General features: G+C 46.9%; 1 protein-coding gene across 6 annotated transcripts in view; it reads right to left on the bottom strand.

Annotated features, from left to right (window-relative positions):
• Window positions 1-7,635: 7,635 nt before the first annotated feature.
• Window positions 7,636-11,805, bottom strand: part of ZNF608 (zinc finger protein 608) — a 110,399-nt gene continuing 106,229 nt past the window's right edge. For 5 of the 6 annotated variants that reach the window (XM_025995012.2, XM_072728675.1, XM_072728676.1 and 2 more), the window contains 3 exons: window positions 11,630-11,783; window positions 9,401-9,482; window positions 7,636-8,619 (listed from right to left, as the gene is read on the bottom strand). In XM_025995012.2, the coding sequence (XP_025850797.1) occupies window positions 8,613-8,619; window positions 9,401-9,482; window positions 11,630-11,783 (243 nt within the window). In that variant the 3' untranslated portion in view covers window positions 7,636-8,612. Of the gene's footprint in view, window positions 8,620-9,396; window positions 9,483-11,629; window positions 11,784-11,805 lie in introns of those variants that run through there. The other variant, XM_025995011.2, reaches the window with a different exon arrangement.

Raw genomic sequence — 11,805 nt, 5'->3', positions numbered from 1 at the left:
CATTGGTGATTGAACTCCATCTCCAGTCCTTTCCCTCTAAGAGTTCCACCCTCTGATCACATGGTTGCCTCCTCTGCAACTAGCCCTAACTGGAAGCTATTGAGAAGCTGCAAAGAGTCACCTCATTGCTGTACATTTGGGTGTGGTCACAGGGGCTCCTTATGAATAACAAAATACACTCCCATCATTCAGGCAGTTTCAAGGGTCGTGCTTGGTTTGCTTGTGTTAAAGATTTATAGGGATGGGGGAGGGGCAGAGGGAGAGGAAGAAAGGGAATCTTCAATCAGATTCCCCACTAGACGCGGAGCCCTGCATGGGGATCAATCTCGCGACGCTGAGCCAAGATCAAGACTTGCTCGGATGCTAAACCAGCTGAGCCGCCCAGGCACACCAGCAATCCCAAGGGTATAAGGAGTTTTAATTACGTGTATAGAATACCACAAAAATGGGAATTTCCTCTTCCACATGCTAAGTAGTCCGTATCCTCTTGGCTCTACTTTTGCCTGTCTCTACATGGTTCACTACCGCCTGACATGTTACATATTAACTCGCATATTTTGGGGGGTCACCTTTTCCTAGGAGAACATAAATTGCATGAGCGTGCAGGCACTCAATACATACTTGTCGGATGAGTGAGGGAATGTCATGTGGGATACAGGAGAGATGCCACCCGCTGACCTCCACTCTTTGAGAATCTGCCTTATGGACACTTCTAGGAGGGACAGTCCTAAGCTCTAGGATTCTGTCCCTCCTCTTCCAAGGCTGGCCAGCCACACCAGGTTATGACAGGGACAGAAATCCACCTCACCTGGCATAGGATTTGGAGTGAGAAGCAAAAGGCCAAGTCGGTGAAAGATGGTGAGAAATGGGCCAGAGCGCACTCCGTGACCATCCCCAGCTGTATGTATGTATGCATGTATTTATTTGTTCATTTATTTTTAAAGATTTTATTTATTTATTCATGAGAGACACAGAGAAAGAGAGAGGCAGAGACACAGGCAGAGGGAGAAGCAGGCTCCACACAGGGAGCCCGACGTGGGACTCGATCCTGGGACCCCAAGATCACGTCCTGGTCTGAAGGCGGTTCTAAACCGCTGAGCCCCCCGGGCTGCCCCCAGCTGTACTTAATAACAGGAGTGGGGAAGCCAGGAGGAGGTAGCATCAGCTTGTCTGTCAACCGAGGCAGGAAAAGGGGACAGTGGCACCAAAAGAAGCAAGGGTAAGAGACCGTGAGTGTCAACTCAAGAGAGATGAGGCGTTTTCTAGACACCATCACCGTGACCTGCCAATTGCTTCCCTGTCCTTGGACATTACGGGACCGACTTGTAAGCTTTCAACAGACCCTCTTTGTAACTGAGCTGGTTTGAATGGGTCTCTGTCCCGGCCATCGGTGCCCCCTGGACGCAGGCGAGGACGGCAGGGGTGCGGGGCTGGCCCCAGGAAGCAGAACCCAGGAGCCCGCAGAGCAACTGCCCCCTCCTCGCCCCCTCGGGGGGCAGGTTCACCCGGAGCCGCAGCTCCTCCTGCCGCGGGGGACCGCTGACCCTGCTCTCCTGGGAACCTGGACTTAGGACAGAGATGCTGGGAATACTGGCAGCCAGTGACGCCTCGGGTTCAGAGGATCCGCACCAGGGAGCAGACAGCGAGCAGAGGCCTGGGGGAGAAGCACAGGGGCGGGGAGAGCAGGATGGCCAAGGAAGGACCGGGGACCTCCAGTGCCTGCCCCCTTGGAGCTCATCCCCACTTCCTGCCCTTGCTCCAGGACGACCAGTCTGCCCCACTCCGAATCTGCCTATTTCGTTTTTAAGATTTCTTTTATTTATTCATGAGAGACACAGAGAGAGGCAGAGACACAGGCAGAGGGAGAAGCAGGCTCCCTGTGGGGAGCCCAATGTGGGACTCGATCCTGGGACCCCAGGATCACGCCCTGAGCCGAAGGCAGATGCTCAACTGCTGAGCCACCCAGGCGCCCCTGAATCTACCTATTTTACTTAAGTTTGTTTGAAGAGGTCTCTGCTATTTACAACTAAGAAGTCCTCAGCCAAGTCAAGTACTCGAGTGAGCCTGCGAGGCATCTCGAAGGAGACGCAGAGGCCCCCAGCACTGCCACATGGAGCGGGCCCTGTGGAAACACTGGCCTCCCAGGAGCGGCCTGCATTCCTCTTACATGCCGGGTCATCGGGACGCCTGGGTGGCTCAGTGGTTGAGCGTCTGCCTTGGGCTCAGGTCATGATCCCGGGGCCCTGGGATGGAGTCCTGCATCGGGCTCCTCCAGGGAGCCTGCTTCTCCTTCTGCCTCTGAATAAATGGATAAAATCTTTAAAATAAAATAAGTGCCAGTCATCAGTTTCCACCACCAGACCATGAGATGGAAGTCCCTCTGGGCTGATCTTGGGGGATGCTCCTTGGTCACCAACGTGCTCCTGGCCCACCTCAACCTCCAGAGGCAGGCTGGGAACGCCCTGGACTCCCCTCCATGTGGGGCTTCCAGAAGCTGCACTGCCAGAGCAAGGGGACTCTCAAGATAGAAACCACATACAGGCTGGGCACTAAGGGGCCCTGGGACTTCCCCTGGCCATGTGGCATTTTTTTGCCTCTGACTCTGCTGCTCACTGACTATGGCAGCCTCCAAGCAAGGGGCAGAAATGAGTCACTGACGCTTCCTACCTCCGGGCCTGTCATCTGCCACCCTCCCCAGCAGCCTGGTGACTGAGCTTGCGGCACCACTGGGCAGAGGGCGTCCTGAAGCTGCCTGTTGGGGGCCCTTCCGTGACTAATCCTGCTTCAGCCCCCAGACCATCTGGTCACCAAACTTGTCATAAAACACATCTTTAATTGCATGTGCATCGTTACCACTGAGAGGACGGTGGGGGGTTGGGGGCAGCAGACACCCAGGCACCTGTGGATTTCAGAGGCTGAGCACACCAGGCTTGAAGGTTTAGGAGCTTCGGTGGCAGGGTCCCCAGGGTGAGGGCTCGTGTGCACACATATCTTCGCAGGTAACAGCAGGTCTGTGGGGCGACTTGACCCAGCCCTGCGGGGGCTGATGCACAGAGAGGAGGGCCATGCCCCCCTCTGTTTAGAAGGGCTGTGAGCACAAGGGCTGGGTGCTGTGTCCCTAGGAAACACCTGGCCCTTTAGTGGGCACCCGGGAAATACTTCCTGAAAGGATTCTGCGTCCTCTCCTCTTCACCCACTTTCAAAATTCCTTCTTGGGAAGGAACGGAGTCCCACCCAACATGTTTCCAATCACTAGACCTGCTGGGTGGAGCTCTAGCCCACCCCTCACCCACTCGGAGACCTGCACATGGAACCACTGAGCTTTCCAGCCTTCCCAGAAGCACCCCTCTTCACCCTGAAGCCAGGAGAGACTGAGAGAAGGCCATGAGATGGGGGCCATTCCATTACCTTTTTCCTACCAGCTGCTGTGACCCCCCCCCCTAGTGTCAAAGGTTAAGAGGAGGTCAAAGGTTAAGAGGATTAAGCTCCTAAGAGACACAGAAAGACTCATTCCTGTCCCCCAGATGTGGAGGTCTCTGGACAGGGGCCCTGGAACTCCCCAGGCCATTAACACGAGGGATAAAGGGGAGGACAAAGCAGAGTATTCCAGAAGCAGACCCAGGGGCATGGAGGACTGCATCTGGAGCTCACCCTGCTCTCAGCCTCATGCTATGGAACACAATATATTTCCTTGGGGCTTCAGGAAGTCGGAGTCAAGGTTTCTGTGGCAGAAAACTTCCAACCCTACAACAGCCAACCCTGCTAGAGATGCCCTCTCCATCCAATCAGGTTGAAAAGTCACCCCTGCCAGGCTGGGGATTACACCCCTCTTTCCCCACCTGCCAATCATCACCGTAGAAATAAATCCTGGAAAATTCAGGATCTGATCTAGGATGGGGTGGGTGGTTGGGTGATCCTCACTGGTGAGTGATGGGAAGACGGGACCACCTTTTCTTTCTAGCCTATAGTTCTCTAGTGGTTGCACAAGGCTCAGGAAGTCTTGAGCCACCTATGACCCCTATTGGGAAGAATTTTTTTGACCAAATAGTGTATCCTGCCCACAGCATGAAGTCCTTTCAGGGCCCGAGGGAAATCTAGGCCATTCTTTTTTTTTTTTTTTAAGGCTTCCACTATATTAACATAAAGAAGTAATTCCACTAAACTTTGTAGAAATCAGGGTACAGTTTAAATGTTTACTTTCTGCAAAAAAAATGTTTCACCTATCTCCATCTGCCACGTTGGCGCACACAAAATGCACTGGAAAAGATCTGGTTACGGGAAATGAATTTAAAGTTGCAGTTTGAACATCTTCCTTTTCTAGTCTTTTTTTTTTTTTTCCTTAGTAGGATCTAGGCCCCCTGTGAGCCTTGAACTCATAACCCCAAGAAATCAAGAGCCCCATGTTCCACCCACCCAGTCACCCAGGTGCCCATGGATAGCTTCGCTTTTTTTTTTTTCTTTTTAACTTAACTTTTCAGAATCCATTTCCCGCATTTGGCACACCAGCACCGCTTCCCACCGAACCTAACTCGTATTCTGAGCTTCGGGTTCCCAGCTTCATGATGCAGATTACCAGGGGCAGCAAGGATCACCCTGATCACCAGGAAAAAAGTAAAACTTCCAACAGCTTAGGCCAACGATGAGCTGAGGACCCTCCAAGATCTCAGGATGTTGGGCCTGGGCTGCTCCCTGGCTCTGGGAAAGGCTGGACCAGGGTTTCATCTTAGCGAGAACTTAGAGACGCAGACTACAGTTCCCTCTTTTGCCCCCTCTGAAAGTAATACGGACTTTAGCCAAGAAAGCTGGCTCATCTTATTACTTGAGAGACTTCATGATCCCTTTTCTGAAGCAGGAGAGTACTGTGGTTAGAAAGCCGGCCCCTAGACCTCGAGTTACTTTACCTCATGCCTCAGTGTCCTTAATGCTGAAACAGTAATTGGGTCTTAGGAGTAGGACGCACCGAGGCCAGGAAGCCCCGCTTTGGAGAGCGCTTTTGTTCAGAAAAATAAAGATTCCATGCCAGAAGCCCTGCTAACCGTGGGCTCTACTCCTTTCATGCAAGTAAAGTTCATGCAAGTAAACAACACTGTGATTCAGGCTTCTGCAGGAAGCAGGGGATGGATGGCTCTCGTTTGGTGACAAACAATAATAAATGGCTTTGCCTGTCTAGTCTCTTTTCCAGAGTCAGGGAGGGAATGAAATGACCAGTAATTATCATTGAAAGTGCTGTTTTATCCCATATCAATCAGAGCTATTCATTCTGGTTACTCTCAGACCCTTGGGCCCAAACCACAGTAAATCCGGGTCACAGCCAGTGTGAACACAGAAGGCCCGCCTTTAAGTCTCTCGGTGTGAAGGGCTGGTACTGGATGCCACCGGCCAGCTTCCATGAGGAAGCCAGCGGAGATCCTCATCTAGGAGCCGATGGTTCTCCATGGGGCCTGTTACCTGGTTTTTAATATTCTGCATTCGATGGCACCACAGCTGTAAACAACTCCTCACTCCCATTTCTCCTGGAAGTTAATTTGCACTGTGTCAGCACTGGCGGGCTTTTTGCATATGTTCAGGACAAGCTGATATGAGCAGGCCTGGAATGAATAATGTTTAGTAAAATCAATAAACCCTATTATTAGTCACTAAGGGGACTGATTTTATGTCTATAAAAGTAAAACAATTAGAACCGTATTAATGGCAGATTCATCATAGTAATATAACGGAGCCAAGTATGCCTGCCTTTTGGGAATCTTTAATTTACCATTCAGTACTGACTATGTACTCAGCTAGAGAACCGGCACACATAATATAAACAAACCCTGGCCTTTGGGCAATTCATGTTGTCATAAGCAAAGACAACACCATAACAGTTCGGGCGAAGAAACAAAACTTCATTTAGTGATTAATGTAAACCAGTCGTGAATAATGTTCCGGTAAAAGCCTAGAGGGAGAGACTATTCAAATCGCATTGTGCTTTTGGCCATATATTTCTCTGCACGTCTCGGCACTCCTGTTTATCACAGTAGCAGAGCAAAGCATGGTCAGATGCACCTCCTTGCACTCTATCCACTTAGGCGCCTAACTAGTAGTGATCTAAAAGGCTGGTGTGTCGCCTGCACACACCCAGTCACTTTGCGCCTGAAAGGCAAGATTGGCTTTCACGGAATTTTTTAAAGATGCTTATTACTAAAAGCAGGAAAACCATCCAGAATCCATAGCATCACCCAGCCGCCACAGGAACACGCGATTTCAGCAGAAGATGTAAGCTGACCTGGGTCTGAATTGTTTGGTCTATTCTGGAATTGCAGCAGTATGTAGGCAATCAACAGACATACTTTAAACCCTATTCTTGATGGAGGAAACATACTGGCTTAAACAGCATGAGAAAAAATTACATCGACTATTCAAGGACTCATCAAACTGAAAACATCTGATAACTTTAAAAAATGATGAACAATATGTGACAATTTCATGTAGGTAGGAAAAACTACCACCACCGAGGTTCTTAGAAATAGTCACATGGATGAAACTCAAAAGACAGGCAAGCTGAAAATTCAGAGAAAAATCTTCTTCTGGAGAAATCTATTAAGAACATGGACAAATGTGTAAGGCACCCTTTTTTTAAGGCGATTTTCCAAAGGCAGAGAAAACACTTTAATTACTTTGATTGCAGGGATCTATTCGTCTGCGAAGCTAAGGTGTCCAAGGAGGAGAGCTAACCAAATGAATACCAAGAACAAAGTTTGTCAACGTCGAGAACGTTTTAGAACACCAAGTGAGAGAACTGCCATTAGCCGTGACAGTAAAAGAAGAAACTGGCAGCTGGAATTGAAGCCCTGAGATCAACCAGCCCAAACGCCAAAAGCACATGCACACTACATGGTTTCTGCTTTGCTTTTGCTTCCAGCTGCAACGCCTTCCCTCCCAGATCTGGGCGAGGACTGCTTGCTTTCCTGTCTCCTGTGGTGAGGCTTCCCCCATCACTCTAGAGAGCCACAGACAGCCCCCCCTCATATGCTCCCAATACCTACTCCCACGCTCTCTGTCTACTGTGTTGATCAACCATCGAACACGCTCTGGATTATTACTCAGATGTTTTATTAGGCTTACCACACCTAACAGAAAATGCAGCTTTTATGAGGACAGGAAGTTTTATCTGTTGTGTCCATGGCCCTATCCCAGTACCTACACAATGCCTGGGATAAAGGAGGCGGTCAGTGCTTATTCGAAGGGAGGGAGGGGGCAGGAAGGAAGCTCATTATGTACATGTGGCATAAAATATGCTAATGAAACAACTCAGTGACAGGTTAAATAAATGGCTGGCTGACCAACTTTTCTACTGTCCACATATCACAAGTCTTACATCTTTGCAATATCATTTCCTATCACAGAAATCTGGAACTACTGATTTGTACCAATATTATGCTCCATGTGTGGAGTAAACACCCAATAAATATGCACATGTCCACGGAATTAAATATACCACTTGGATGTTATACCTGTATATCATATGAGAAAACTCGGTATGTGCGTACATTATCTTTTGAATTGAACATTCATAGTAATAAGAAGCCTTTCTTTGAAAATTAGAATCACCATCGGCCGTCTAGAAGTAACATGAGTCAGACAAGAAGCCGTTATAAAAAAAAAAAACCTTTTTAATTCTGATTGCCAAATTATTTAAGGCAGGTATAAAAAAGGAAAGCATTCAATATACATTTTACATAAAATAAACTAGATTACAGCATAAAACAAGTAACCAGGCAATGGCATTAAAGTCTCTCTCTTCTAAAACTGGATAATTGTAAACATTAAAAAAAAAAAAAAAGGACTGCAAGACTATTCAAGTAATAGAACAATCACAGATGTCTCTGGTACGCAGGCTATTGGGTTATTTGCCATTCAAGATTATCAAAAAAATGACACCTCATTATTCACAGATGCTCATTATTTCCCCATTTTAATCTTTACATTATATACAACACAGTTTTTGTGGTACTGGCAACCCCATGCCTTCCAAAAGTCTTTTTTCCACAACACACAAGTACAAACAGTGACTACAGGAACATTTCACACTGATGTGTCTTTAACGGGAGCCACCAAATAGACATCTAAATTGTACCCAAGCGTCATCATCACAGCCAGCCTTTCTGAGGGCCTTACAGGGTATCTATGAAGGATATGCAAGGTTCAGGCACACTGATACAGAACGTCATTTATTTACAATCAAAAAGGAAAAGGAAAAGGAAAAGTAAGCAGCCTTTTGTGGCTAACACTTCTTCAACATGACAAATACGTTTTCTTTATTTCCTTTACTGAGTGGTTTGCGACTTGGCAGCAGACCCTGTGTGTGCGAGCCTGGTTACTGATACAAAAAGTAAAGAATATATATATATATATGTATATATACATATATGTATACGTATATATATATAAAACAGAAGTTTAATTACAGCAACATTTGTTACTCTGTGATAAAATCTGTAATTTACAAAAATGAAATGACTGGTTTTTGCCTGCCATTAAAGGCATTTCAAATTAACACCATGGAACTGATGTCTGTATAAAGCGCTTCCCCATGTGATCCAGTCACATGACAACGTACATTTCCGATCTTGTTATTCTCTGCAAAAGAAAAGAAGACGCTTAGCACAGGGTTCTGTCCACATGTGACACTGCAAATATGAAAACCCCAAGACTGATAGACTATCTTAGTTCTAGTCCTTTCAAGACATTCAATTCTACAGAAAGTGAATGAACACAAGGGTAATGATATACACTGCAGAAAAAGAAATTATTTTCCCTTCTAAAACAACCTGAGGGATAATTAAAAGTATCAAAGAACAAACATCACCTTTAGCATTATGAAAATAAATAGCTCCCTTTGTGACTTTATTTTTAAGCAGGATAAAACAAAGGGGGTCATGGAGGGTTGTTTTAAGCAGGCTGTGAGGACAACCTGAGAGACTTCCAACTGTTTAAATACAAAAAAAAAATTAAAAACCCCACAGATTAATTACTAACCTACATTACAGTTAAAGAAAGGAGAGTCCTGGAAAGTAAGCTGTACCTGAAGCACCAGAGACAGAGAGGTACATTCGTTACAGTAATATAAAACCCTCTGGGCACCTAGATGGCTCAGTGGTTGAGCGTCTCCCTTCCACTCAGGTGGTGATCCCGGGGTCCTGGGATCAAGTCCCATATCGAGGTCCCCAGGAGGAGTCTGCTTCTCCCTCTGCCTGTGTCTCTGCCTCTCTCTCTGTGTCTCTTATGAATAATAAAATCTTTATATATAAAAAATCCCAAGGAGCCAAGTGTTTGCTCTAAAAAGCCTAGACTTAATTTCCTCCCACCCATCATGCTGTCTCCCTGTAGAAAACGGATTCCAAATGTAAAGGATACTTACCTTCTTTGTGCAGGAAACATTCCTGATGCAGATGCCTGGGCAGCCACCTGCTGAGAGGCAACGAGGGCAGCGGAGGTCAAGCCTAACAGGGAAAAAAATGCAGGGTTTCTGTGACATTGGGTGAGAGAAGAGCAGGTACGGGTCCCACAATAAAGGGCTACAGCAGCAATCTGTCCTTTCCTAAACACGCACAGTATGTTTCACTCAGCAAGGACCGAGCACAGACCACTCAGCCTAACCAACATCTATCCATTTATCCCATACTCTGTAGTTTTCTTAATAGCTACTCAAAGGGAATATAGAGCATCCATCTCTCAGACTCTGCATGGTGCTAAGTGGTCTGCACGCATTCCCAAATACGAAGCTCAGAGCTCAGGAGAAATAATAGGCACCAGGTCACAAGAGGAATCAAAAGTCACGGTAAATGATGGAAACAACACACTATTTGCTTAGAACACAGTACTTTCATCATAACTTTTATCACTTCAACATTTCCCCAGTGAATGAAGACAACACATTCCGTAAGGCACATGCAATCAGTGAGTCAAACTTAGAAATAGTCTTAAGTTGTACCCTGCAAGAGGAAAATGGCAGTCAGAGAATGTAAGAGCTCCAGATGGCATAAAGTTGCCTAAGAGGAAGCAATTTTTAATTCTACAGAAAACAATCCCGAGAAAAATAGAAAAAACAAATGCTAACCTAGGGAAAATTACTCTCCTTCTATGTCCTCTCTGGTCTTTTTTTTTTTTTTTTTAAGATTTTATTTATTTATTCATGAGACACACAGAAAGAGAGGCAGACACAGGCAGAGGGAGAAGCAGGCTCCCTGCGAGGGAGCCTGATGTGGGACTCGATCCAAGGACCCCAGGATCACGCCCTGAGCCACAGGCAGATGCTCAACCACTGAGCCACCCAGGTGCCCCTCTCTCTGGTCCTTCTTAATTCCACTAGTTGACAGCAAGCAACATGGGCTGAATAAAAAAAAACAAAAACAAAAACAAAAACAAAAACAAAAAAAAACAAACCAAAACAAAACAAAAAACATGGGCTGAATAGAGAAAAAAGAACCTTCACATTTGTAGAGCACTTCCCACTTTTGGAAGTACCTTTAGGCATGTAATCTTATATTCACACAGCAGCATAAGGGGCAACATGGCAAGTGCAACAACTGTGTCTCCCCAAAATTCCTAGGTGGATGCCCTAACCCACCAATGTATTTGAAGACAAGACCCGAAATAATTAAGGTTAAATGAGGTCATAAAGATGGTACCCTGCAACATCAGTATGCTCTTGCACTCTCTCACTCTCTCTCTTTCTCTCTCTCTGACACACAGAGAAGAGGTCGTGTAAGTACAGAGTAAGATGGAAGCTACCTACAACAAGGCAGAAACAGAGCATTCACCACAAGCAACCATGCTGGCACCCTGATCTCAGACTCCCAGCATCCAGAACTATGATAAAAATTGCTGCTGTTGAAAGCCAGAGTCCATGACATTGTGTCCTGGAAGTCTGAGCTAACTAGGACAGCCAGAACCTGGCAAGTGGGTCGTTGGTAGAGATAGGGCCAGGACCCACCTCCCCCACCATGAGGTGTCCAAGTTGGGACAAGTGGCACAACAAAGCTTAGCTAATAACACCACCAATCGAAGGCTCTCTCACGTCGATTCTATGGCTTTTCAAAATGTTCCTCCATCGTGAAAGTCACCACGGTGATGAGTGGCTGCAAACAGCCCCTGAATTAGAGGTGATTAAAGGTGTTAAACCTAAACACATCACTCCCATTACTTCTGGGGTTGGGGGGGGGGGGGGGGAATGAGAAAGGCCTGCAGAAATCAGCACAATTTCACCCAAGCCTCTCACCATCCCTTCCTTTTTCTCCCTGCAATTTTCCTCAAGGAGCTATCTGATCTCCTGATTGTTATACTCGGTGCCCCAGACAGCGGCCGCCACCTCGGTCTGTGAGATAACGGTAAGCCGCCGATAACATCAACCAGTGACAATTATTAAGTGGGAGCCATCTCATGTCTCAATAGAACACAAAAGACACGGGCGATCGTCTCCATTGTGTCACCAGGGAATCGGAGGAAATAAGAATTAGGAACTTATTTACTTCCCAGAGTTCATGTTAACCCAAAGCTCAATGTATTCATTTTAAGACATGAAATGTACTGTGGGCACATGGTTTTCCCCAAGCAGAACGAGCCACACGATAACGAGGGAACGGCTGACCTTGGAAAGGGTCATATTGACCGGGGATTAGTGGGTAACCCATGCCAACGTGGGTGTGGTGATGTGTGTGCAGGTGCCGCTGGCCAAAGGGGGAGTGGCGGTCCCTCTCTCTTTCGGCCTCCCGTTCCCGCTCCGCGGTGGCCTTTTCCACGGGCTGCAACAGAAAAGAGACATAG

This window comes from Vulpes vulpes, chromosome 12 (assembly GCF_048418805.1).
Source record: "Vulpes vulpes isolate BD-2025 chromosome 12, VulVul3, whole genome shotgun sequence".
NCBI classification, from domain to species: domain Eukaryota; kingdom Metazoa; phylum Chordata; class Mammalia; order Carnivora; family Canidae; genus Vulpes; species Vulpes vulpes.
Note: the sequence above shows the minus strand (reverse complement) of the source record. Positions and strands in the feature narration are given on the sequence as shown.